General features: G+C 39.3%; 1 pseudogene and 2 gene segments (V, D, J or C); all 3 read right to left on the bottom strand.

Annotated features, from left to right (window-relative positions):
* Positions 1-1,362: 1,362 nt before the first annotated feature.
* LOC134325571 (probable non-functional immunoglobulin kappa variable 6D-41) lies at positions 1,363-12,120 on the bottom strand. The segment is given in 3 exon segments: positions 1,363-1,477; positions 11,587-11,938; positions 12,066-12,120. Coding segments are annotated over 3 exon segments (516 nt in total).
* A 1,524-nt stretch (positions 12,121-13,644) lies between these two features.
* On the bottom strand, positions 13,645-14,210 carry LOC134317696 (Ig kappa chain V region 3381-like). The segment is given in 2 exon segments: positions 13,645-14,000; positions 14,107-14,210. Coding segments are annotated over 2 exon segments (408 nt in total).
* A 7,877-nt stretch (positions 14,211-22,087) lies between these two features.
* LOC134325874 (U2 spliceosomal RNA) lies at positions 22,088-22,261 on the bottom strand (annotated as a pseudogene).
* Between the last annotated feature and the right edge of the window lie 3,480 nt (positions 22,262-25,741).

Here is a 25,741-nt window from a genome sequence, read left to right as displayed (position 1 = left end):
AAACATAATGAACATTTCAGCTTCATTAAATGTTAAAAAATTACTTATAAACAAAAGCTGTAAAATATAATGAACAAAAATGGAAATTGATTATGAGGAAAAAGGACACTATGCCCTAATAGCTGGTATTTCCCCCTTTGTCTAAAACAACCTCAATTAGACGTTTCCTATAACCATCTACCGTCTCTGACATCGAATGGGAGAAAGTTTTCCCCGCTCCTCCATGCAGAATTTCTTCAGCTGTGTGTTGTTTGAGGGGTTTCTTGCATGCACAGCCTGTTTTAATCACCCCACAGCATCTCAATAGGATTAAGATCCAGGTTTTGATTCGACAATTCCAGAACTCTCCATTTTTTTCTCTTAAGCCATTCCTTGCTGGATTTACTGGAATGTTTTGGGTCGTTGTCATGTTGCATGGTCCACCTCCACTTCAGCTTACAGTTTTTGGACAGATGGTCTTACATTTTTTCTCAAGCACCCTCTGATACAATGAAGAATTCATTGTGGATTCTATAATGGAGAGCTTGACAGACCCTGCTGCTGCAAAGCAGCCCCAAACCATGACATTCCATGCTCCACAGTTGGTATGAGGTTCTTCTGCTCAAACAGCGTGTTTGGTTTGCACCCAACATGTCTTCTGAAGGCCTCTGAGAGCTCTTTAGGTCTCACCATAGTGATAACACTCACTTCAACAATCAAGAGCAAACCAAACTAATGTCTGAGCTTTAAATAAAACTCCAGTGTTCTCTAACGATGCTCTAATCATTACAGCTGATGTGGTGACCTGATTCTCATTTTAGACATTTTAAGTTGTAATAAATGTGGGGGTGTCCTAACTTTTTCCTCACAATATATTCATTTTTGTTCATTATATTTTACAGCTTGTGTTTAAAAGTATTTTTTGTTGTTTTATTTGTTTAATGATATAATCTACATCTCTCAGTACTGTTCAAATGGAGCTCAAATGTTTATTTGTTTAAATATGTTCAAAAAGACAAAAGTTCTCATGGGGTGTCCTAACTTTTTCACATGACTGTACATCTGGTTTTGAATGCTAAAGTAATACGAGTTGATATTGAAGATGTGCTAACAGAAGCTTGCAGATGTTTCTACTGAACTGCAGTGATGTGAGAACAGTGTGCAGCAGCACTGCATTGATGATTGAACACAGATGAAGGTTTCCAGTCTGGATGCTTAATAAGCAGTAAGGAGGAAATGATGTGGAAACGTTTCTAAATGGGACTTTTTGTTCTGTTTCTCCTGTACAGCCGGTCCCACGGTGAAGCCGTCCGTGTCTCTGCTCCCTCCCTCCTCTCTGCAGCTGTCTGAGGGATCGGCCTCGCTGCTCTGCCTGCTGTCTGGTTACTCTCCACAGGGGGCGCTGGTGAGCTGGACGGTGGACGGCACAGTGCTGGAGGACGGGGTGGTGACCGGAGCAGAAGAACTGAAAGGGGGCAGCTGGAGGCGTGGCAGCACCCTGACCCTCAGCAAAGCACAGTGGGAAAAGGGGGAGGAGTTTGGCTGTAAGGTCTCTCACGGTGGCGTCGATCATCCCGTCGTATTCAGAAAGAACCAGTGTGAAGGCTAGCAGCTCCCAGATAGAACTGAACATGGAGACACTTCCACATGCTTCTACAATGGAGTTTCAGTTCTACACAATGCTGCATTTCTGTCTTTCCTCTGTTCAGTGTCCTGTTGCTCTTCCTGTAGTTTTGCTGTGCTGAAATAAAGCTTGATTTTGGACATTGTCTGGTCTTTTCTTCTAGTTCATCATCATGATGAGTGTTAGGAGAGAAGATCTTTAGCTGGAGATTCAGTGCTGTGTGTTGTGCTTCAGTGAGTTTGGATGAAGGAAGTTGAACATCTGGTGAAAGTGCTGCTCTATTCTGGGAGAAAGCAGATCACTCAGCCGTCTTCATGCAAATCTCACTTTCACCCCCATGTTCTCTCACTTTAGCTTCTACTCATTATAATTAGCTGCTTTTAGTTGGTTGTTTTTACTTCATAATTTAAGAAGAAGAAATGAAGCATTGAAGGTCATCACACATACACACGTTCTTTTATTCACATGAAAGATTTACATGAAGAAAAATTACAAATATAAGACATTACCAAAAGTATATGAACACCTAATCATGACCATGCAGGACAATGTATTTTAAAACCACAGTCATCAATATAGAGACAGAATAACAGTTTTCCACAAAACAAATAAAGTTTGATTTTAAACATGTATGCCAATTCAGCTAAAAGACATTTGTCAGGCACTGATGTTCAACAAGATCTGATTTATTTCATAAGGGTTTATTGTGGTTAAACATTGTCAGAAGTATGTAGACACCTCCACATACATTTGTTGGACATCAATTCTGAAGATTCAGGCATTAACTCGAAATGTCTCCCACACACCCATCACAGCAGAGATGTTCACAAGTTACAAAATACAGTCAAGTCACAAGTCAATATAACAGACAAAGCATATATAGTAAACGTGTGTTTTTAATGTGAACATATATATATATATATATATTAGATGTTTATTTTTATGCTTTGACTTTGTTTCAGATCCATCAGACGTGTTAAAAATAATCTGATGGATTTATAACAAATATTCCAGTTTTAGGGACTGAACATCTGGAGGTGAACAATGATGTGAGGGTGGGTGCAGCTCCTGTGCTGGGGTGCTTACAAGCACTAGTAGGTGATTCTGGCTAAAGTTCTGATGATGAAACTCATGTTTAAGTGAATTTGAATTTGATAAACTGTAACAAAGTAGAACTTTCATATTCATGTATATTTCACTTCATCTCTAGTTCAGCAAAGTTTGCTCCAGAACTGCCATCATTTTATATCTGTGTTAGTGTGTAAAAAAGAAACGTCTTCTTAAGGGCTGTTTCTCTTAAACTCCACACATCTTCTGCTGAGTCCAAAATCCATCCTAGTTTTATTAACACTTGTACTAGAATATGAGGAGTTTATTGTCTGTCACCTCTTCTTAACCCGCTTGCTGATTTTTCTGTTCACTTGAACAGTCTGGGTCACCCTGACCTGCTTAAGAAACTTGCTTTTCACATTTTGACACAGATGTTAAAGACATACAGTGGGGTAAAAAAGTATTTAGTCAGCCACTGATTGTGCAGGTTCTCCTACTTAGAAAGATGAGAGATGTCTGTAATTTTCATCATAGGAACACTTCAACTATGAGAGACAAAATGAGAAAAAAAAATACAGGAAATCACATTTTAGGATTTTTAAAGAATTTATTTGTAAATTATGGTGGAAAATAAGTATTTGGTCACCCACAAACAAGCAAGATTTCTGGCTCTCACAGACCTGTAACTTCTTCTTTAAGAAGCTCTTCTGTCCTCCACTCGTTACCTGTATTGATGGCGCCTGTTTGACATCGTTATCTGTATAAAAGACACCTGTCCACAGCCTCAAACAGTCAACCATGGCCAACACCAAAGAGCTGTCGAAGGACACCAGGAAGAAAACTGTAGACCTGCACCAGGCTGGGAAGAGTGAATCTACAATAGGCAAGCAGGTTGGTGTGAATAAATCAACTGTGGGAGCAATTGTAAGAAAATGGAAGACATACAAGTCCATTGATAATCTCCCTCGATCCCATGGGGTCAAAATGATCATGAGAACAGTGAGCAAAAATCCCAGAACTACACGGAGGGACCTGATGAATGACCTGCAGAGAGCTGGGACCAAAGTAACAAAGGCTACCATCAGTAACACACTACGCCGAGAGGGACTCAAATCCTGCAGTGCCAGGCCTGTCCCCCTGCTTAAGCCAGTACATGTCCAGCCCCGTCTGAAGTTTGCCAGAGAGCATATGGATGATCCAGAAGAGGATTGGGAGAATATCATGTGGTCAGATGAAACCAAAATTGAACTTTTTGGTAAAAACTCAACTCGTCGTGTTTGGAGGAGGAAGAATGCTGAGTTGCACACCATACCTACTGTGAAGCATGGGGGTGGAAACATCATGCTTTGGGGCTGTTTTTCTGCAAAGGGGACAGGACGACTGATCCGTGTTAAGGGAAGAATGAACGGGGCCATGTATCATGAGATTTTAAGCCAAAACCTCCTTCCATCAGTGAGAGCATTGAAGATGGAACGTGGCTGGGTCTTCCAGCATGACAATGATCCCATTGTCCAATTGTTCAAGCTGCTATGACATCACCACATTTGCCGGGCCTTTCTATTTTTTTATTTTTAACCTGAACCAGAGAAGCTCCGTGCCACGCACTGAATACCCTGCAGAAGGTGAAGATATTTCTTTTAGAAGTTCCTTGTTATACATGCTTTTAACATGTAGTAGTACTGGTTTCTCTTACACAGAATAATACTTTAGATATTGTAGCCTTGGCTTGGCAAATCTCTTATAGATTTTGCTATGCTAGCTAGTTAAGCTAGCTGGCTAACCTAATGGTAAATCTGAGAAATTTATGTAATGATTTCACACCGTTAAAATGTTGCTTGGAACAATGATTTCCAACAAATACTAAAAAAGTAACACAGTTGCTGGACCTATGCAGTTAGCCGACCTATGCAGTTTTAGGAAAATCATGCCTAATATTTACTTAAAGACATCATATAGGATCGCTGTGTTAACCCAGAAGCAGTCCATTTTATATTAACTTAGCAGCAAAGTTCTGGAACTGACAGTTTAGCTTTAATGACAAAGTAAGCTAGTTAGCATATTGTGCAGTCCCAGGAACATCATCTATGTGGTTCCAGGAACATCATCTATGTCATCTCATCTATGCGGTCCCAGGAACATCATCTATGTGGTCTCATCTATGTGGTCCCAGGAACATCATCTATGTGGTCTCATCTATGTGGTCCCAGGAACATCATCTATGTGGTCTCATCTATGTAGTCCCAGGAACATCATCTATGTGGTCTCATCTATGTGGTCCCAGGAACATCATCTATGTGGTCCCAGGATCATCATCTATGTGGTCCCAGGATCATCATCTATGTAGTTCCAGGATTATCATCTATGTTGTCTCATCTATGTTGTCTCATCTATGTGGTCCCAGGAACATCATCTATGTGGTCTCATCTATGCGGTCCCAGGAACATCATCTATGTGGTCTCATCTATGTAGTCCCAGGAACATCATCTATGTGGTCTCATCTATGTGGTCCCAGGATCATCATCTATGTAGTTCCAGGATTATCATCTATGTTGTCTCATCTATGTTGTCTCATCTATGTGGTCCCAGGAACATCATCTATGTCATCTCATCTATGCGGTCCCAGGAACATCATCTATGTGGTCTCATCTATGTAGTCCCAGGAACATCATCTATGTGGTCTCATCTATGTGGTCCCAGGAACATCATCTATGTGGTCCCAGGATCATCATCTATGTGGTCCCAGGATCATCATCTATGTAGTTCCAGGATTATCATCTATGTTGTCTCATCTATGTTGTCTCATCTATGTGGTCCCAGGAACATCATCTATGTGGTCTCATCTATGTGGTCCCAGGAACATCATCTATGTGGTCTCATCTATGTGGTCCCAGGAACATCATCTAGTCTTCACCTGTGGATATCATACAGTTGCGTTGACCCAAGGATGTAATTATTTTATGTTAACCCAGAAAATGTAAGTTTAATAATAACAGTAGCAGCAAAGTTCCGGAACTTATATTTTAGCTTTAATGACACAGTAAGCTAGTTAGCATATTATGTGGTCCCAGGAACTTTAAAAAAGTCTTTAAAAATATATTTCATCACTTTAAACTATAACTTTCTGGTGGGGTAAATCAAATATCCTCATGGGCCAACTTTGGGCAGCCCTGTTGTAGACAGTATAGTGCATTTGGTGTTATTTACACTGTTTTAAAACTTACCACCATCTTAAAAACACCTTCCACTTTGTAGTTTGTACCCAACACTAATCTGGTTAAGGCACAGAATTAAGGGACTAAGTTTTAGTACTTTATAGCAATTTTTTAAATCATTTTGCTTTTGTCCAAAGGTTCAGAAAGAAGATCTCCCTGAGGAGCTTAGAGAGCAAAGACCAAAAAATGCCAAGACTAAAATGAGCATCTTCACTACCCTCAGTGAAGGGGAGGCTACTGATTTGGCCCCTGGGATTGGGAGCTATGCTTGGGCGTCATGTGGACCTGGACTTGAGTGCCGGACAGAGTATTTAAAGACGAGGCAGAGGCTACAAAGTAAGTTGTTAGTATGGATTTATCCTGCCTGTAAGTATAAAAATATTGCTGCTACTGCTGTCTGTGAATCTACCCAATATTAAAAATGATATAACTGTTAATAAGTACTGTTCTATCACTTATTTGTATTAAAATATGTTTTTCTCTGTTCTTTCTCAGGAATACACTCTGCACAATTCAGCAAACACTGAGGGAAAAACTGGGAGATTAATCACCTTTTAGTCTTCTTACACATACATTTGGACCACAGGCAGTTGACACTGTCATTTAATTTTGAATCAGAAAACAATCCAAGTACATTTCTGTTCAGAACAATATTTCATGGAAAACAACAGATACAAACACATTAAAATCTTTGCCATACAGAGGACACTTAGACTCTATAGTCTGAAATAACTACACAGAATGGCATAACAAAAATGGGGTCAAGTGATGCTACACGAAAATTAAAGTTCATATGTTAAATTCACTACTTAGATAATTTTATTAGGTTATGTTCTTATCTACTTGCATTGTCATTCAGTTTTTAATCAGTTTTTTTCTAAACATGCTTTCTATATTTCTGTTTCATATTTTTTGCCTTGTGTGGAAATGATGGCCTAATTTTTCTGGTCAGATTATCAGTTACTGCTGGAAACACACCTGTAGCCTTGCTGACATTTATGACTGTGTCATGTAGTATTTCAATTTGATGTCTAATGTGCTGAGGAACAGTTTGCCACTCTTGCACAGTCTCACATCTCATTTAATCTCTGCATTAGTGTTGTAGTGCTATGTGCTGCTGTTTCACTGGATTGGAATAAAGTGCTGTTTTGAGAGAGAGTAGGTGTATTTGTTGTTCTTGTGACACCAAATCTGGACATACTGTTTGGAAGTGACCCTCTTTTTCAGAATCTGAATCATGCCCATTGTGCTCACTGTAAATCATCAAATCAAATCATCAACCAATCATTTTTTATATTAAATGACGTGTAAACCTTAAATCTTGAAATCTTATAGCTTTCATCACAGGTGTTTCCTGACCAGATACAATAGAAAATGTAGTATCCCTTGTCCTTGTGACATGCTGAATTTGTTTTTCTGAAGGTTGTCAAAGTTTCAATTGTTGCTTCTATGAACATCCCATGATCCTCTTCTTTCTTCAAGAGATGTACATTAATTGTGATATGCTTGTTTTCTTTTCTCCTCACGCAGCACTGTTTTCTTCATGCAGTCCTCCATTATTCACCATTTCCTGAGTGGAGAGATTAATTAATTAATGTATTTATTCACTAAATCTATCATGCATGGATATATTTATCATTTTGGGGGAGTAAGGGCATTAAATAAACAGATTTTTCATACATTCATTTCAAATCCATATGGGAATAAATAAGATGCAGGTTTCTTACTGTAGTGAAAAACCTAAAATATCAGTTCCAAAACTGCAGGTAATATAAAATGTATTGCTTCTGCATTAACATTAAATAATGAAATACCTGGGTATGATGTCTCCAGGTCAAAAGTGGATGATGTTCCTAAGACTACAAAGTATGCTTACTAGCTTACTGTGATGCAAAAGCTATCAGTTCCAGCAACTGTGTTACTTTTTAGTATTTGTTGGAAATCATTGTTACAAGCAAAATTTTAACAGTGTGAAAGCATTAACCTCCTCACCCCCGAGATGGGACGCTTTGAAAACAAACAATATCCTGTAACAACACTTGTTCATTTCAGCCTTTTAAATGACATTATACAAAAAAAAAAAGAAATTTTGCTTGGGGACTGTGAGTTATTTAGTGTCCAGTATACTGGACATTTGGAATTAAGAGCATGAAATGTGCAAGATTCTGAAAAAATGTACATATTATTATTACCATTATAACATGTGACATATCAAGTATTGTACATTTATGGCATAATGTAATACATGTTTATAATATTAAAAAGCATATACTAGTTTATACAGAAGTTAAAATTTACATTTTAATTATTTATATGAATATTTTAAATATTTAATTTTAAACTTTTAATTTTAAAAACTCAAACCTTAAAAATGAAAACTCAAACTTTTTAATTAAAACATTTAGCTTTGTTCATTTCCCCTTTTCTTATAAACAAACTTTCCTTTTATAGATATATTTTAAAAACAAGGAACATTACTAAAACATAAAACAGAATATTCAGTTTGTGAATATTAATTTTAAATTTTAAATTATTCACATATCTATCTTTCAATATAAATATTTTGAAAATAAATGATATCTAAATTATTCAAATCAAAACCTTTTGCATTTCAGCTTTGAGTTTTTCTTTTCTTTTTTTAACGGGACCTTGTGTGGAACTCATAAAAGCAGTTTCGTTCAACTTGAATGCAAAGAAATACATTACATTTTAAACATCTTATGCTTGATTTTTTGGTGGAGCCAGGGTTTCTGCACCTCTGAAAGCTGGTGCTATCACTACCCACCACTGGCAAGTGCTCTGCCCCACTGCATCTAACATCTTGGCTTAGAATCACTTGACTCCCTATCACTATCCTGTTGATATTCATCCCACTACTCTCAACACTGCAGTCTATTACTATCATCTAGTAATTTAAGCTCCTCATCTACTGTCAGCCCTTAACATACACGAAAAAGATATGTACAGCACGGAAAATGCAAAAAGTAATACTGATGCACATCTTCTAATTCACAGTTAGCATGACAAACTAAACACCATTCAATACGTTAAATCCAAATGTCCAGCTGGCTGGACATAAAACATTTGCTCGAAATTTAAGTATGCGTAAATACATATTCATCGCTTATATTGTTACCAATCATTACAAAAACCTTCTAAAAATACATCATTTCTAAAACACTTTGGTTATATGTGCACATTAATAGATAAAAACGTATGTTTTGTTCGGTCACGGAGGCAACAAGCGTCTTTCTCAACAGCTGCCATCTTCGGGTCTTTTTTCAAGAAGCTTAAAAAAAATTCGCAATGTCTTTGACCAACCAGTAGAAAGACAGAGTTGTGTTGGAGTGTCTAAAAGTGAGTGTGACAAAGTAAAACTTCCTGTCGAGTTATAAAACCCAGAAAAAAAATGTCCAGTATACTGGACATTAGGAGTGAGGAGGTTAAATACATTTCTCAGATTTACCATTAGGTTAGCCAGCTAGCTTAACTAGCTAGCATAGCAAAAGCTATGAGAGATTAGCCAAGCCAAGGCTACAATATCTAAAGTATTATTCTGTGTAAGAGAAACCAGTACTACTACATGTTAAAAGCATGTATAACAAGAAACATCTAAAAGAAATATCTTCACCTTCTGCAGGGGATTCAGTGCGTGGCACGGAGCTTCTCTGGTTCAGGTTAAAAATAAAAAATAGAAAGGCCCGGCAAATGTGGCGATGTCATAGCAGCTAGTTTGTGATTGGTTGAACAATTTCAATTGAAGCACCTCCCCTGTTGACCCAGGGCCACATCTCACTCTGCAATATCAGGACGTGCCTCTTATTGCACTTATCTTTTATAAGCTATTTCACTTTATTCTCTTTTAGTTTTTTTAAAGCACTTTATCTCTCTTGTTTTAATGTCATATTTTTATTGTAAGTAATTGTTGCCTTTCTGAGGTTTTAGATCTCATGGATGTTTTACTGCTTGTAATTTGTTCCTTATGTAAAGCACTTTAAATTGCCACTGTGTATGAAAGGTGCTATACAAATAAACTTGCCTTGATCTTTGTGAGCTTCTACTAGATATGATTTCTTACAACTAAAACTAAATTCATTATTTTGTGTTATATAATCAGATCATCTTTACAATCTGTTAAATGTGTTCATTTGTGGAAAAGCTACTGTAACATCTACTTGAAATTCTGTTAAATCTCTCTAAAATCTTTATGTCCGCAATCATACAGGAATAAAATTTTTTTATAAATATGTTACTCTACCCGCCATTGTTCAAAAATAAACACAAGCTTCAAGATGGCCTTTAGATCACTTATTTTAAATGTATATAATGTTCTAGTAAAGCTAAATGAATGGACATTTTTACACCAGTCATAAAAACACAGAATTTTTTCTGAATTATTAAACGTAGCTAGCATTACTAGCATTGCTGTTGTTAGCAGGTGTAATGTGTTAGGAAGAAGAAGATTGTGTGATTATGCAACACAGATATGAAAGAATAGAGCTGATAATGTAAGATTTAGTTTTTAGCAATTGTGCCTCAGCTCCAACACAACCAGTAAAACCAGTACACACAATAATGAAGCAAATGGTGGAGAACATACTGAACCTCCTTATTTACGCTCATGAGATTTTAGGCTCAGAATAATCAGCACTAAATCTATAAAGATTCATGTTATTCACATCTGAGCAAAACCTCCAAACTACTAACTCTGTAGAGACCAAAACTAACATCATAAACCAGCTTCTGAGAGAGAAAAGCTAAATCAAATGTTTAAAACTAAATAAAAATATTATTTTCTATTTCTTTTTTTAATGTGGTTGTAACTTGTAGCTCCTCAATTCACCAGCGAGTCACAAACCAACTGAAGCAAACAGCACATGGAGATAAAGTAGTTTCTATTAGATGAGCTCCAGCTGCTGATTGTTAGCTGTAATAAGATGAAGTTCAATCCTATTGGTTTGGTATGAAGGTGTGCACCAATCAGTGCAGGAGTTACCACCTCCAGACCCGCCCCCAATCCCAACCAAAGCCAGCAGCTCTGTTCAAAATGTCCTACTGCCCCAGTATATACTGCATACTAATCCTATAGTAGTGTGTACTATAGTATGCAGTATGATTAAACTGAACCATCTTCTGGTTTACTGCTTCATCTTGGAACTTGCTGTCAGTTCAATTCTCTTTTAAGAGTTCTTCTAAACTCAAGTCCTCTCAGTGTTGGAACATCTTTAATTAACACGAGCTAAATAAATCTTAATAAACCTGCAATGCAAAAGGTGGACATAATGTTTAGTATTTCATTATAGAAGCTGTATGGTGGTGCAGCTAGTAGTTGTTGAGACCTGAGTTCAATTCTCACCTCTTTATGGTGGTACTTTGATCAGTTTGGCATGTTCTCTTTGTTTGGCTTTCTCTGTGTACTCAGACATTCTCCCACTTTTTGTAATGCAAAATATGGACTGGCTGTTCTGAAATGCATCCTCTTGGGACTAAATCAAGTAAATGTGTCTGTACTCTATACCAGCTTTACACCACTGTGACCCTGATCAGGATGAAGTGTTAGTTATTATTTTAATAATAATAAAGCTTGTATTTAGGAGCAGTAGTGAGTGAGTGAGGTGTTTCCTGTACAGAGTGAATGATTGTACTGTATCACATCCTCCCCCTCAGCACCTGCAGTCGGTCCCAGCTGCAGCAGTGCAGTTACTGTACACTTCCACTCACCCAGGTTTTTGTACCACCATATAACACTGTGTGAAGATGCCACCACTATGGTAACTCTGACAGTAATAATCTCCTGCATCTCCAGTCTCAATTCTACTGATGGTCAGAGTGAAGTCAGATCCAGATCCACTGCCACTGAAACGATCTGGAATACCTGAGTGTAACTTCTTTGCATATCTAATCAGGAGTTTAGGAGCTTCTCCAGGTTTCTGCTGATACCAGTGTAACCAATCATCTCCATCACTATCTCGATTAACAACAGGACTGGATTTACAGTTGATGGTGACTGAAGCTCCTGGATCAACATGTTTTACTGCAGGACTCTGAGTCACAGTCACCTGACCTCTGGATCCTGAAAACAATAAGAAGAATAAAGACGTTCACTACATGAAGAACCATGTGGAGTTTGAGGTTCATCTAGTGGATCTTCTCCACATGGCAGAGCCTCCTCACCAGTAGAACATAAAGCATTGTGTTACCTTGAGTGCAGAGAGCCAGTGTGCAGATGAAGATGGAGATGAAGGTCATGGTTGATGTGGGTGAAGATGCTGGTCAGCAGCTCTCAGTCATGAAGTGTTAAACTCACAGAGCTTTAAACACTGACAGAGCACTGAAGCATGTAGTGTGTGTGTGTGTGTGTGTGTGTGTGTGTGTGTGTGTGTGTGTGTGTGTGTGTGTGTGTGTGTGTGTAGAATCACTGGAGTGGAACAGTGTGAATGTGTCACTCAGAGATGCAATACTGCCACCTTATGGTGAAAGAACAATCAGCTGGTACATATGGAAGTATCTCCTGTACTGTCTCTTATTCTCCCTTTATTTACTATAGTAATTGTGACCTGCACTCATGTACTCAGTATTTAGGAGGGTGTCCACATAATTTAAAATACTCCATATGATCTAAATAAAGACAGATGATAGTTTGATATAAAAGATGTAATAAATGATCAGAAAGAGTTACAAGGTTTAGCTGAACTGAGCTGGAACTGAGATGCTGGTCTGTGGAACAAACAGACCATTTTAACCATCAACAGCAGAAACTGGAACCAGTCAGTATTTCATCTTAAATATTCTGTAGAATCCTCATGATCATCTGATCATCAGCTCTCATTTTATATTGGTGAGAACTGGTTATGTTTAAAACCACATCAAATGATGATCAGCTTTTATTTTCAGAGTACAGAGAGTGTAGATGAAGATCCTCCTCCTCCTCATATCCACTATTAGGTGAATCTACCATATGTTCACATTGTAGGTATACTGTTACTGACTGTAGCTCATCTGTAATTCTGCACAGTGTTACGTGTTCAGTGATTTATGGGGTAGAAAGGAATCGATTCAATCATGAAACGACCAATCAGGAGATTTGATCTAAGTGATGAATCGTTCTCAGCACATTTTATTGTTTGTATGAACTGATACTTGAATTGATCAGACCGAACACTATATGACCAAAAGTATGTGGACACCCCTCCTAATTATTAGGTTCATGTGTTTCAGCCACACTCATTGCAAACTGGTGTATAAAACCAGTTATATAAATTATATGCTCATAGCTTTGTGGCAACAGTTTAGGGAAGGACCCTTCCTGTTTGAGCATGACTACGTCCCTGTGCACAAAGCAAGGTCCATAAAGACATGATATGATAAGGAACTCTAGTGTCCTGATCTAAACCCTATTGAACACATTTGGACTGAATTGAAACATCAATTGTGAGGCAGGTTTTCATGTCCAGCATCAGAACCTGACGTCTTGTGGAAAACTAAAACTGCAAAGATAGGGGGAGGGTTTTTGGCCCTATAGTGTATTTTACATTCACTTTAATCACATCTATCTGAATGTACAGAACATGTCATGATGGTTTCATTCATATCATCTCTTCTAGCACTGCTGCTTCTTCTCAAACCTTCATTCTACTAGTGAGATGTTCCATGTGCTGATAGTGAGGAGAACACCACAGAGAGAGGAACATGCTCAGTACTGTAGTGCTTTGTAGATGATGATGTTCAGTGGAGTGCAGCTTTAGCAGCTCTGCAGATGTTCTCAGATCAGTGTGTGTTTCAGAGAACTTCCTCTACAGCTGAGGGAGGTTTTTGTACCAGTAAATAACACTGTGTGAGTGGATAGCTGTAACCCTGCTGACAGTAATAATCTCCTGCATCTTCAGCCTGGACTCCAGTGATTTTTAGAGCATATTCTGTACCAGATCCACTTCCACTAAAACGTCCAGGAATCCCAGACTGAAGAGTAGTTGCACTATAGATCAGGAGTTTAGGAGCTTCTCCAGGTTTCTGCAGGTACCAGTGGAGGTAGTTGCTAATGCTCTGACTGGCTCTGCAGTTGATGGTAACAGTTTGTCCTGGAGAAACCGAGTGAGATCCTGGAGTCTGAGTCATAATGATTTCTCCAAACGACTCTAAAGAGAAGAAGAGAGAAAAGTTGAAGGTGATAAAGAGACGGTGATGGTGAGCGCTGATGTTGGAGGACTGATATGAAGATAGTAAATAAACAGTGAATCTCACGTTGAGTGAGGAGGCCGAGTGTATTCAGCAGTAGAATCAGAACCTTCATCATTGTGCTGCGTCTCAGTGAGTCTGAAAGTCCTGAACCCAGTCTGATCAGAACTACAGCTCTTATAGTGTGTGTGTGTGTGTGTGTGTGTGTGTGTGTGTGTGAGAGTGTGTGTGTGTGTGTGTGTGTGTGTGTTTGTGTGGAATCACTGGAGTGGAACAGAGGTTTTTGTACGACGGCTTCATTGGAATGTATCACTGTGCTACACTTTTGGTGGAGGAACCAAACTCAGTGTAAAAAGTAAGTAGTTTTATTTCTTCTACATTAAAAACATTTTTATTTTTAATATCATTTATTAATCTTCATATAAACAAGAGAAAAAATAAGTATTAATAACAATAAATAAACAGTAACTGAATAGTTAAACTTCAATAAATACTGTGGTACCTTGTAACTCGACGTCCCCTAAACTTGAAATCTTTGAAACTTGACGCCCTTCGTGGAAAAATTTGTACCTTTAAACTCGACTTTTAGCTTAAACTGGAACTGTGTGGGACTGTCGCTTTGTTCACATTAATGCTGTCCGTGATCATGATCATGCTTTGCTATCATTGCAAAAGGAAAATGCACAATAAACAGCAGCACCACGACCCAGATCAACCACAGAACATCATAAAATCATAACCGCTGCTTACCTGAGCTTCTCTTCTTCAAATTGAGACCAAATCTACATCAGTGTGTTGTTACATCAGGGATTTAATCCACTTGTTTTTCTTCTTGGAGACTTTTGGAGACCAACATGGACTCTTTTTACTTCTATAACTCCAGATCAGAATTAGTTAGAAGCTAAAAATATAATATGGTGATTGTAAACAACATTTGCTACAAGAATAAATGGTTGGTAATGGAATGTAATATTATAATATTATTTTTAATATATATATAATAAAATATTCACATAATGAAATATATGCAGTTCCACAGAACCATGAAACACATTAACAGGTTTCACAAACATCCTCATGGGAAAAATACCTTGAAACTCAGTGCCACGCCCAGAACCAAATGACATTAAGTTAAGGTACCACTGTATATACAATTACTAAATATTCAACCTTTACTAAATACTTACAGTTTCTAAATATTAAAGACTGAATAAATGTGCAGGTGTTTTGATGGTAAATATAAAGCTGGTCTCTGGTTGATGAAGTTTGGTGTAAACTGGTACGAGTGACTGGTGCTGATGTAAAATCCAGACGAATGCTGCTGTGTGTTTGTGCTAAACAATGAATATTTCTGTAATCAGCTACATCTGGATGTGCTGCAGTCAGTTGTGTTGAATGCTAAAGTAATAAGAGTTGATATTGAATCTGTGCTAACAGAAGCTTGCAGATGTTTCTACTGAACTGCAGTGATGTGAGAACAGTGTGCAGCAGCACTGCATTGATGATTGAACACAGATGAAGGTTTCCAGTCTGGATGCTTAATAAGCAGTAAGGAGGAAATGATGTGGAAACGTTTCTAAATGGGACTTTTTGTTCTGTTTCTCCTGTACAGCCGGTCCCACGGTGAAGCCGTCCGTGTCTCTGCTCCCTCCCTCCTCTCTGCAGCTGTCTGAGGGATCGGCCTCGCTGCTCTGCCTGCTGTCTGGTTACTCTCCACAGGGGGCGCTGGTGAGCTGGACGGTGGACGGCACAGTGCTGCAGGACGGGGTGGTGACCGGAGCAGAAGAACTGAAAGGGGGCAGTTGGAGACGTGGTAGCACCCTGACCCTCAGCAAAGCACAGTGGGAAAAGGGGGAGGAGTTTGGCTGTAAGGTCTCTCACGGTGGCGTCGATCATCCCGTCGTATTCAGAAAGAACCAGTGTGAAGGCTAGCAGCTCCCAGATAGAACTGAACATGGAGACACTTCCACATGCTTCTACAATGGAGTTTCAGTTCTACACAATGCTGCATTTCTGTCTTTCCTCTGTTCAGTGTCCTGTTGCTCTTCCTGTAGTTTTGCTGTGCTGAAATAAAGCTTGATTTTGGACATTGTCTGGTCTTTTCTTCTAGTTCATCATCATGATGAGTGTTAGGAGAGAAGATCTTTAGCTGGAGATTCAGTGCTGTGTGTTGTGCTTCAGTGAGTTTGGATGAAGGAAGTTGAACATCTGGTGAAAGTGCTGCTCTATTCTGGGAGAAAGCAGATCACTCAGCCGTCTTCATGTAAATCTCACTTTCACCCCCATGTTCTCTCACTTTAGCTTCTACTCATTATAATTAGCTGATTCTGGTTGGTTGTTGGGGGGCTGGTTTCACTTCTAATAATTAATGATGCACCTGTTTAGAAATGTGAATAAAAACTTTTTGCTGCAACATTCTGACACCCAGAAATAAACCTTAAAAAATGAAGCACTGAAGGTTTACACACATTCATTTACTTATTACCTAGGTTTACCTTTGGGAGGAAAAACGAAACCTTAGAGGAAACGCACGTAAAACCAACACTATTGTATTTTTATTTCATACAGTATATACAGCTGTTTATTTCAGATTATTCCCTTTAACACCCACCACTTCAACAAGTTTATGCTCCTCCATTTTTATAAATTTACACTTCTGACTGAGGTGTCAACATTTTTAAACAGCTTTCAAAAATTTACCAAAAGTCTTCGATCTTTATTTTATTTTAATGCTTTATTAGAATAATAAAAACACTAAATGGGTCATACTTAGATGTAATACTGCCACCTTGTGGTCATAGAACTGTCAGCTAAAACACATGGAAGTATTACATGAAGAAAAAACCTAAAAACATGCTACATGACAAAAAGTATGTGAACACCTGATCATGATCATGCAGGACAATGTATTTTAAAACCATAATCATTAAAATGGAGTGTGAATAAGAAACTCTGTGAATCATTTCAGTGAATCCACAAAGAGTCCACATGTCCTGAATTCTATACAACCCCAAATCAGAAAAAGTTGGGACAGTGTGGAAAATGCAAATAATAATAAAAAGTTTCTTACATTTACTTTCACCTTTATTTGATGTCAGACAGGATGAACCTGATATATTTCATGTTTTATCTGCTCAACTTCATTGCATTTATTAATAAACATCCATTCCTGCATTTCAGGCCTGCAACATATTACAAAAAAAGTTGGGACGGTAAAGCATTTACCACTTTGTAATAAGCCCAGAGAAGTCGACGCCACTCTGGACATGGTTAACATAAGGCTTCTTTTTTTGCACAGTAAAGATTTAAGTATCATTTGTGCAGTAACTCTGTATTGTAGAGCTGATAAAGGTTTGATAAACTAATCCCTCACCCATGTGGTTATATCAGCTGGTGTTGAGTGGAGGTTCTTGATGCCGCCTGAGGGATGGAAGATCACGAGCGTTCAGATTAAGCTTGTGCTCTTGGCCTTTACACACTGAAATTCCTCCCGATTCCTTGACTGGTTTAATGATATTCTGCACTGTAGAGGGAAAAATATGCAAATCCCTTCCAATCTTTATTTGAGGTTCATTGTTTTTAAACATTTCAATCATTTTCTCACACATTTGTGGACAAACTGGATCCTTTGATCATCTTTACTCATCAGAGACTCTCAGCCTTTCCTGGATGCTGCTTTTATACCAAACCATGATTACAATCACCTGTTTAAAATTGCATCATTATTTAGTTTTTTCACCTCATTACTAGCCCTCAATTGCCCCCGTCCCAACTTTTTTTGGAATGTGTTGCAGGCCTGAAATGCGGGAATGGATGTTTATTAATAAATAGTGAGCAGACAAAACATGAAATATCTCAGGTACAAACTGTCTGCAATCAAACAAGTCAAAGTAAATGTAAGAAACTCTGTGTTTTTATTTTATTTGACTTTTTCCCACACTGTCCCAACTTTTTCTGATTTGGGGTTGTATGTAGTGGTGATGGAGGAGATTTTTACTAGAGATCACATTCAGCAGGAACCCCATTATTACTCATCTCAGGTTTTAAATATGCAGGTTAAAGCTCAGGGGCTCGTAGATCCATGGAGGGAACAGAACCCTGGTGTTAATCAGTACACAAGGATAAAATAACACAACTGGATCATTTTTATATCAGTAAAACAGACAGGAAGAAGATTTTAAACATTTGTTTTTACTTGAGTGTTTTTCTGAGCATCAGCTCAGCTGTTAGATGAGGTGAAACCCAAACCACGATACTGCTTTAATATACAAGTACTGCAAGATGAACATTTCTGCAATCAGTTAAACATTTTCTGTCAGCGATACATAGATCAGACGAAAGTCATTATAAAAAGTACATCAGTCTGATACTCCAGCATTAATGACGTGGACGCCTCAACATTTTGTTTTTTAACCTTAACCAAGAAGATGGGTCTCAGAACCAGACGCTACACCTCAAACATCCAAATGTTACAGAAGTGAGGAACATCTCTGTATCTCTGATGCTTTATTGGCATAACAAATATTCACACTTTAATTACCAAAGCTGAGATAAAGAAATAACAAAATCTGACATGCAAATGTTTTGAAACTTGATATTTTATTGTAGAAGATGTAAAGCAGTAAATATTAGCAGAAAATAAACATGTACAGATTTTGTACGTTCAAATGAACAAACGTGTCCTCTAAAGGGAACAAAAGTGAACATTTCTGTTTTGTTGTTGATTTATGTATAATTGATAGTCCAGTTCTGGCTGGGTGAGGTTTAAGAGGGGCAGTTGGAAGGGGGTGGGGGTGATATACCACACGTTTATTTCTGTATCTAGATGTGTATATGTTTATTTTGTAAATACATGTGTATATATATGTCTGTGTGTACATACATGTACCGTCAAGGAGATGCTCAAAAAATTTCGTTGTGCACTGTGCAATGACAATAAAGGCATTCTATTCTATTCTATTCTATTCTATATAGGATCTTTGTATTAGGGTTAATAATGTTTTCTTTATGGTGGTCTAGTCCTGGTCAGGTGTGGATTCCCATACACAAATGTACATATAAAATTTTATATATAACATATACACCCATATTTGTGCAAACTGTATATGGAACTTATTGGAACGATGGACAGATATTGACATATATGTGCGGCCCATAGAAACATGTATGCTTATGTATATGTAATACAAAGAAATGCGTTTTTGGGCCAGCTGTGGCCTAGTGGTTAAAATACTAGACCAGTAATCAGAGGGTCACTGGTTCAAGCCCCACCACTACCAGGTTGCTGCTGTTGGGCCCTTGAGCAAGGCCCTTAACCCTCAATTGCTCAGACTGTATACTGTAACTGTACTGTAAGTAGCTTTGGATAAAGGCGTCTGCTAAATGCTGAAAATGTAAATGTTCTATGTATAAGTTACTCAAATATATGAAATTACCCCACCCCCTTAGTCCGGTCTTTCCCACCCAGCAGATGATGTCTGCTGCAGGTATTAACCAACTATGCCTGCTAGAGGGCGCCCAGCCAACCGGTAGCAGAGCTGAGATTTGTATCCAGAGGATACATGTATGTATGTTATAATAATATTTCACCTTACAGATAACATAACATATGTGGAAAAACCATTATTGATATAGGAGCATATGTGTCATATATTACATTTCCATGTGGGTTAAGAGGGGCAGGTGGAAGAAGGGTTAGGGCGTGTCCTAGATGTGTAAGTTAGGTGAATTAAAGATACAAAATTGCCGGTAATGAACTGATAAATCTTGAGTAACCTGTAACTACCTGTCCGGTCATGAATGTAACCAAAGAGTAAAACATGACGTTAAAATTCTAATAAAAAGTTAATGAATATTTAAGAGAAGCAGGGGAAGGGTGTGAGGGGGTGACAGGATCTTTGTGCTAGGATCGATCTGGTAACATTTCCTTAAGATAGTGTAAACCTGGCCAGGTGGAGCAGGGTGTAGGGGGTTGGGGGTGATAGGCTCTTTGTACTGGGGTCCATAATGATTTCTTTATGGTAGTCTAGTTCTGGCCAGGTGAGGTTTAAGAGAGGCTATGTTGAACTTTTTTAATGCTTTTTATGATTATTTTATTGTTTTTATATAAAAACTAAATCTGCATCCAGAACTTTTAGAACTATTTAAACATGATGTTCCTGAGTTTAGGTTGTGTCCACGTTTAAAGAAGTAGAGTAGCATTGCAGCTAAATGAATTCTGCTAGTCTGCAGGTCATCAGTGACAAATGTAAAAGAGAAGCTTTTAATTTTAGCGTTTCCGTGCTGCTTAATTTACTACTGTATATCAATCATCATCTTTTGGAAAACCTCCCAACATTCCTCCATTTCAGCTTGATGTTCTGTTCCATTCCATGCTCCTTCAGTTTCTGCTGGATCTGGAGAGAAGAAGATGGTTTTGGCACTAGCAAGCTGAAGAACAGCTTCTTCCTGCAGGCCATCAGAATACTGAACAATATATAACTCAGCTTCTTCTCAATCACTCTACCAAAACTCACATAACGTACACCCACACACATACACACTCACGCATGTGCAATAACATTATTACATCATTTCAAACTACAGTTGGGACTAGAACCTGATTATTCCTAAATTACAGTAGAAACCTTCACACAAACAGCTTGTTTATAAGCTTTTTAATTGTCTTTTATATTTCTTCTATTGTTATTACCTTATCGTGTTGGGAGGCTTGGTTCCAAATGTACAATTGCTGCTAACATTTGTACAAATGTCAAACTTGTAACTTAAACTGTACATTATCAGTAGAACCTTGTAGAGAATGAGACACCCACCTTCTCCAGGAGCGCTGCCTGTACTGCAGGATCGTTCATGTTCTGATCCGACTGAACCCTGAACCTCAGGATCTGTTTGTGTCCTACATCTGTTCAGACAAAGATGAAACTGAAATGATAAAACAATCAACATTGTTGTACATATGACACTGAAAACAACTTCATCTTACCCCTGTGGCAGAAGAACGGTTTGAGGTCGGAGCACAGAGCATCAGCAGCCTGAAAATTAGATAAATAACCACAATCTTTATACGCTACATCAGTTTTAGGTTCTCCCGGAATCCAGGTAATGTTGCCCAGGCTGGTCTGATCTGACCACTTCCAGCTGATCCTGGACAGACCGATCCAAGTCCAAAAAGATATCATACCACGTACAACAGAGGTTTCAGTTTCATCTCTCACACTGGTCAGGTCGGTGTGATACAGTCTGCAGTAACGCTGAGCTTCAAACCAGCTCTTACTGTTAGAGATGTAAACGTACCTGCTGGTCCCAGTGTTCCTCTCTGTGAGATTTAAAAACACATTATTAAAATATTAACATGCATTAGTTTGATGAGTGCCCTTGGTAAAGGTCATTTACACTTCTGTGATGGCAGCATTAATGCAGAAAAGTACATTGAGATGAGCAAATGAGCAATGAGTTATTACATCAAACACTATAACAAGCCCACTTACCATCATAGCACACAAAGGAAAACACATCAGCGCATTCTCTGTCATGCCAAGTACCATCGTATCTAAAACGAGCACACTCCTGTTTCTTTCCAGTATTGTCCGGCTGATCAAAATACCAAAACGTTATATTTCCTAGACTCTCATTTCTGTAGGACCAGCGCCATTCATGTGATTCTTTGTACAAACCAACCCAGGCATCAGAGGTGAACTGGTTCATCTGAGCTTCAGTTTGAAGTCTAGCCATGTCAGCATCACTGCTGATGGTAGCCAGGTCGGTGTACGTAGCTCTGCAGTAAGTCTGAGCATCGTACCATGTTTTATTCTGCTGGATCAGATAGTATTTATGCTGGGCGAGAGGTATGAGGGTGGAGACTCCTGTAGAACAGATTAATTCATTTATTAATTCATTCACCCAAAACAACAGTCATTTATACATTTATCTTACTAGTTATTCATGCATTCATTAATACATTAATCCTTTTAGCAGTCACCATTTAGCAGACGCCTTTATCCAAATCAACTTACATTACTGGGACAGCATACAGCCTAAGCAATTGAGGGTTAAGGGCCTTGCTCAAGGGCCCAAAAGTGACAACCTGGCAGTGATGGGGCTTGAACCAGCGACCTTCTGATTACAACACCTGGTCAATGCGTGGAGCGGATGGAGCATGCCCCTCTTCCGACTACCAGGCCAGATACTACACTTGATCTTAGCCAAAAGGCCGAGAACCTAATTTAGCGTAGTCAATTTCAGAACCAATGAACACAAATGATCAAGTGCAACAAAGGCAGGAAAAAAACTCCCTAAATATTACAAGAAAGAAACCTTGAACCAAACTCCACTATACTCAACAGGGACCCATCATTCACGGGTGGCTAAGAAGATAGTGTGAATAGATTGGAATTCAATTATATCCCCTCCATGCACTCTCTCAACCGGTGTTTCTCAGGGCTCTGTACTTGGTCCACTTCTTTTCTCTATCTACACCCGCTCTCTGGGTAAGGTCATAGCCTCCCATGGCTTCTCCTATCACTCCTATGCAGATGATACTCGGCTCATTCTGTCATTTCCTCCTTCAGACACACAAGTCTCAGCTCGCATCTCAGCATGTCTGCAAGATATCTCACAATGGATGTCAGTTCATCATCTAAAACTCAATCCCAGCAAGACAGAGCTGTTACTCATTCCTGGAGATCAATCTCCAACCCAGGACCTAGTCATCTCTCTTGATGACTCCCAGATCAGACCATCTAATAATGTAAGAAGCCTTGGTGTAGTCCGGGATAACCAGCTGACCTTCTCTTCTCATGTAGCCAACATGACAAGATCGTGCCGGTTGCTCCTCTACTACATCAGGAAGATTCGACCATTTCTCTCCTTGGAAGCTACTCAGATTCTGGTTCAGTCACTTGTAATCTCACGGTTGGACTGCTGCAGCTCCCCTATTTAACCCTTGCAGCTCATTTAAAATGTAGCTGCTCGCCTGTTTTTTAACCAACCTGAACACTGCCACATCGCCCCACTGCTGCCACATCGCCCCACTGCTGCCACATCACCCCACTGCTGCCACATCATCACCCCATTGCTGCCACATCACCCCACTGCTGCCACATCATCACCCCATTGCTGCCACATCACCCCACTGCTGCCACATCATCACCCCACTGCTGCCACATCACCCCACTGCTGCGTTCTCTTCACTGGCTTCCTGTAGCTGCACGCATTCAGTTTAAAACACTGATGCTGGCCTAAAAGCCAAAAATGGACCAGCCCCAAGCTACCTTCAAGGTCTAATCAAACCCCGCTCTGTACCATGCAACCCCCGAGCCACTAGTCTTGCTCAACCTGATCCTCCACCCAGGACTCGAGGAAGACGAGCATCAAGGCTCTTCTCTGTACTTGCACCCAAGTGTTGGAACAAGCTTCCCTTGACTGTCCGAACATCTGAGTCTCTCACCGTCTTCAAAAGACAATTAAAAACCTTCATCTTCGTACTCTTATTTATTTCTTGCATAAATGGTTCAGCAGATGAATGTTCTTGGACTGTTGTCTACTTAAACTAGAGTAAGGTAATGTTTACTATGAAAGCTCTTCTGTAAGTCGCTCTGGATAAGAGCGTCTGCTAAATGCTGAAAATGTAAATGTAAATTACATAAACAAAAAATGTCTTCCGCTTTCGAGGGATACCCAATAGCATCCGAGGAGAGCATGTCGCTGCCCATGCCTCTTCTCACCCCTGCATTCTGCACAGGCGTCTCTTCCACCAATAAGAGTCCTTACATAGCGTATGAAGATCCCACCCACACATAGTCCGGTCGTCCCACCCTAGCAGATACGGTGGCCAATTAGTATCTGATGCTGGCACTGCCAATTATGCCCGCCAGATGGCGTCCAACCGACCGGAGGCAACGCCGAGTTTCAAACCGAGGAGTTCAGAATCTCGGCGCTGGTGTGCTAGCGGAATATCTTGCTGTGCCACCTGGGCACCCTGAAACCATGTCTTAATGGTCATGGAGGAGAAGCTGGCACTATTTATGACAGTGATACCCTTACTACAAACACAGTCAACACCTAAACATCACACTTTTAAGCATGTAATGAAGTGTTAGTATCAATCAGTGGGTATTTTCCACCAGTCTGTGTGGAACCAGGTGCTTTTATTCTTCTCTGTGTAACAAGTAACACACTTACCTGTGAGCAACAGGAGGAGAATCAGTATCTGCTCCATCACTGATGTGTAAACTGAGAAATCTGGTGTAGTTCTCCCAGCAGTTCCACCTGAAATAAAGTTACATTTAGTAGCTACATTCATAATCCCACCTGCCTAAAATCAAGCATAAAACAGAAGGTGGAACTAAATGTAAACAAACAGGTACCAATCAATCCCTTTCAGGAACCTAATAAAAGTAGAACCGCTGATTGGTTGGAGAAAGCTTTAATCCTACAGTGAATAATGTATTAATAAGGTGAACATGGTCCTGTACATCTCCTCAGGTACATCAGTAAAGTAATGATCGAAGCTCCTGATTTCCAGCAGATGCTGCTCGTACCATTATTGTACTGAACTGAACAGTTTGGTTCTCCAGCAAGACCAACACTGTACATATTTACATGTTCTTTTAGGTTGTCTGTTCTTTTCATGTGCCTCACTGTCCCTAGGTGGAGCTATGGCAAAGATGAAGAAAGCAGAACAAGGTGGAGAGAGTAGGAGTTTGAGAGAACGTGCTAGTGATCAATGCAAAGTGTGTCTGGATGATCAGCGCTAATCTGTCCTAGTGGATTAGCTGTAAACTGCAGATTGTATTGACCACCTTCCTAATATTGTGTCGGTCCCCCTTTTGCTGCCAAAACAGCCCTGCAACTGTGATGCTCTGTGTATTCTGACACCTTTCTATCAGAACCAGCATGAACTTTTTGAGTTCTGCTGGCCCACTTGCATCAATGAGCCTTGGCCTCCCATGACCCTGTCGCCGGTTTACCACTGTTCCTTCCTTGAACCACTTTGGATAGATTCTGACCACTGCAGACCCGGACACACCCCACAAGAGCTGCAGTTTTGGAGATGCTCTGACCCAGTCGTCTAGCCAACACAATTTGGCCCTTGACAAACTCGCTCAGATCCTCACGTTCACCCATTTTTCCTGCTTCTAACATCAACTTTGAGGATAAAATGTTCACTAGGTGCCGTGATGAAGAGATATCAGTGTTATTTACTTCACCTGTCAGTGCTCATAATGTTATGCCTAGTTGGTGTATATATGCCAAATAAAGGCATTCTATTCCATTCTATAATTGTATATACTGTGTGTGTGTGTGTGTGTGTGTGTGTGTGCAGTACTGTTAATGGAATGGAACTCTAATATTATTGCTAACATCCATATTTATTCTACTATTTTATGTCAAACTGACTGCAGTGAAAAAGCTCTATTACAGCAGGTTCATGCAAGACGTGGCTGAGTGTTACATACACATGGTGTACAATGTTAATTTATTGGAAACTAGTACAAGTACAAGTACAAGACCGATATTCAGTTCCATCATTCCATTTAAAATGCCAAAGATCACAGAATTTGACAGACATAAATGATAATTTTGCCTCTCTCAAAGGAAATCAGCAAACAAACTGGATACTCAAGATGTGTGTAAGAAAACTTTCAAAATCTAATGAGAAGTTTCTCAGAGTTTCTTCTCAGAGTCGAGCAAGGACCAGGCT

This window comes from Trichomycterus rosablanca, chromosome 1 (genome assembly GCF_030014385.1).
Source record: "Trichomycterus rosablanca isolate fTriRos1 chromosome 1, fTriRos1.hap1, whole genome shotgun sequence".
Taxonomy (NCBI): Eukaryota; Metazoa; Chordata; class Actinopteri; order Siluriformes; family Trichomycteridae; genus Trichomycterus; species Trichomycterus rosablanca.
Note: the sequence above shows the minus strand (reverse complement) of the source record. Positions and strands in the feature narration are given on the sequence as shown.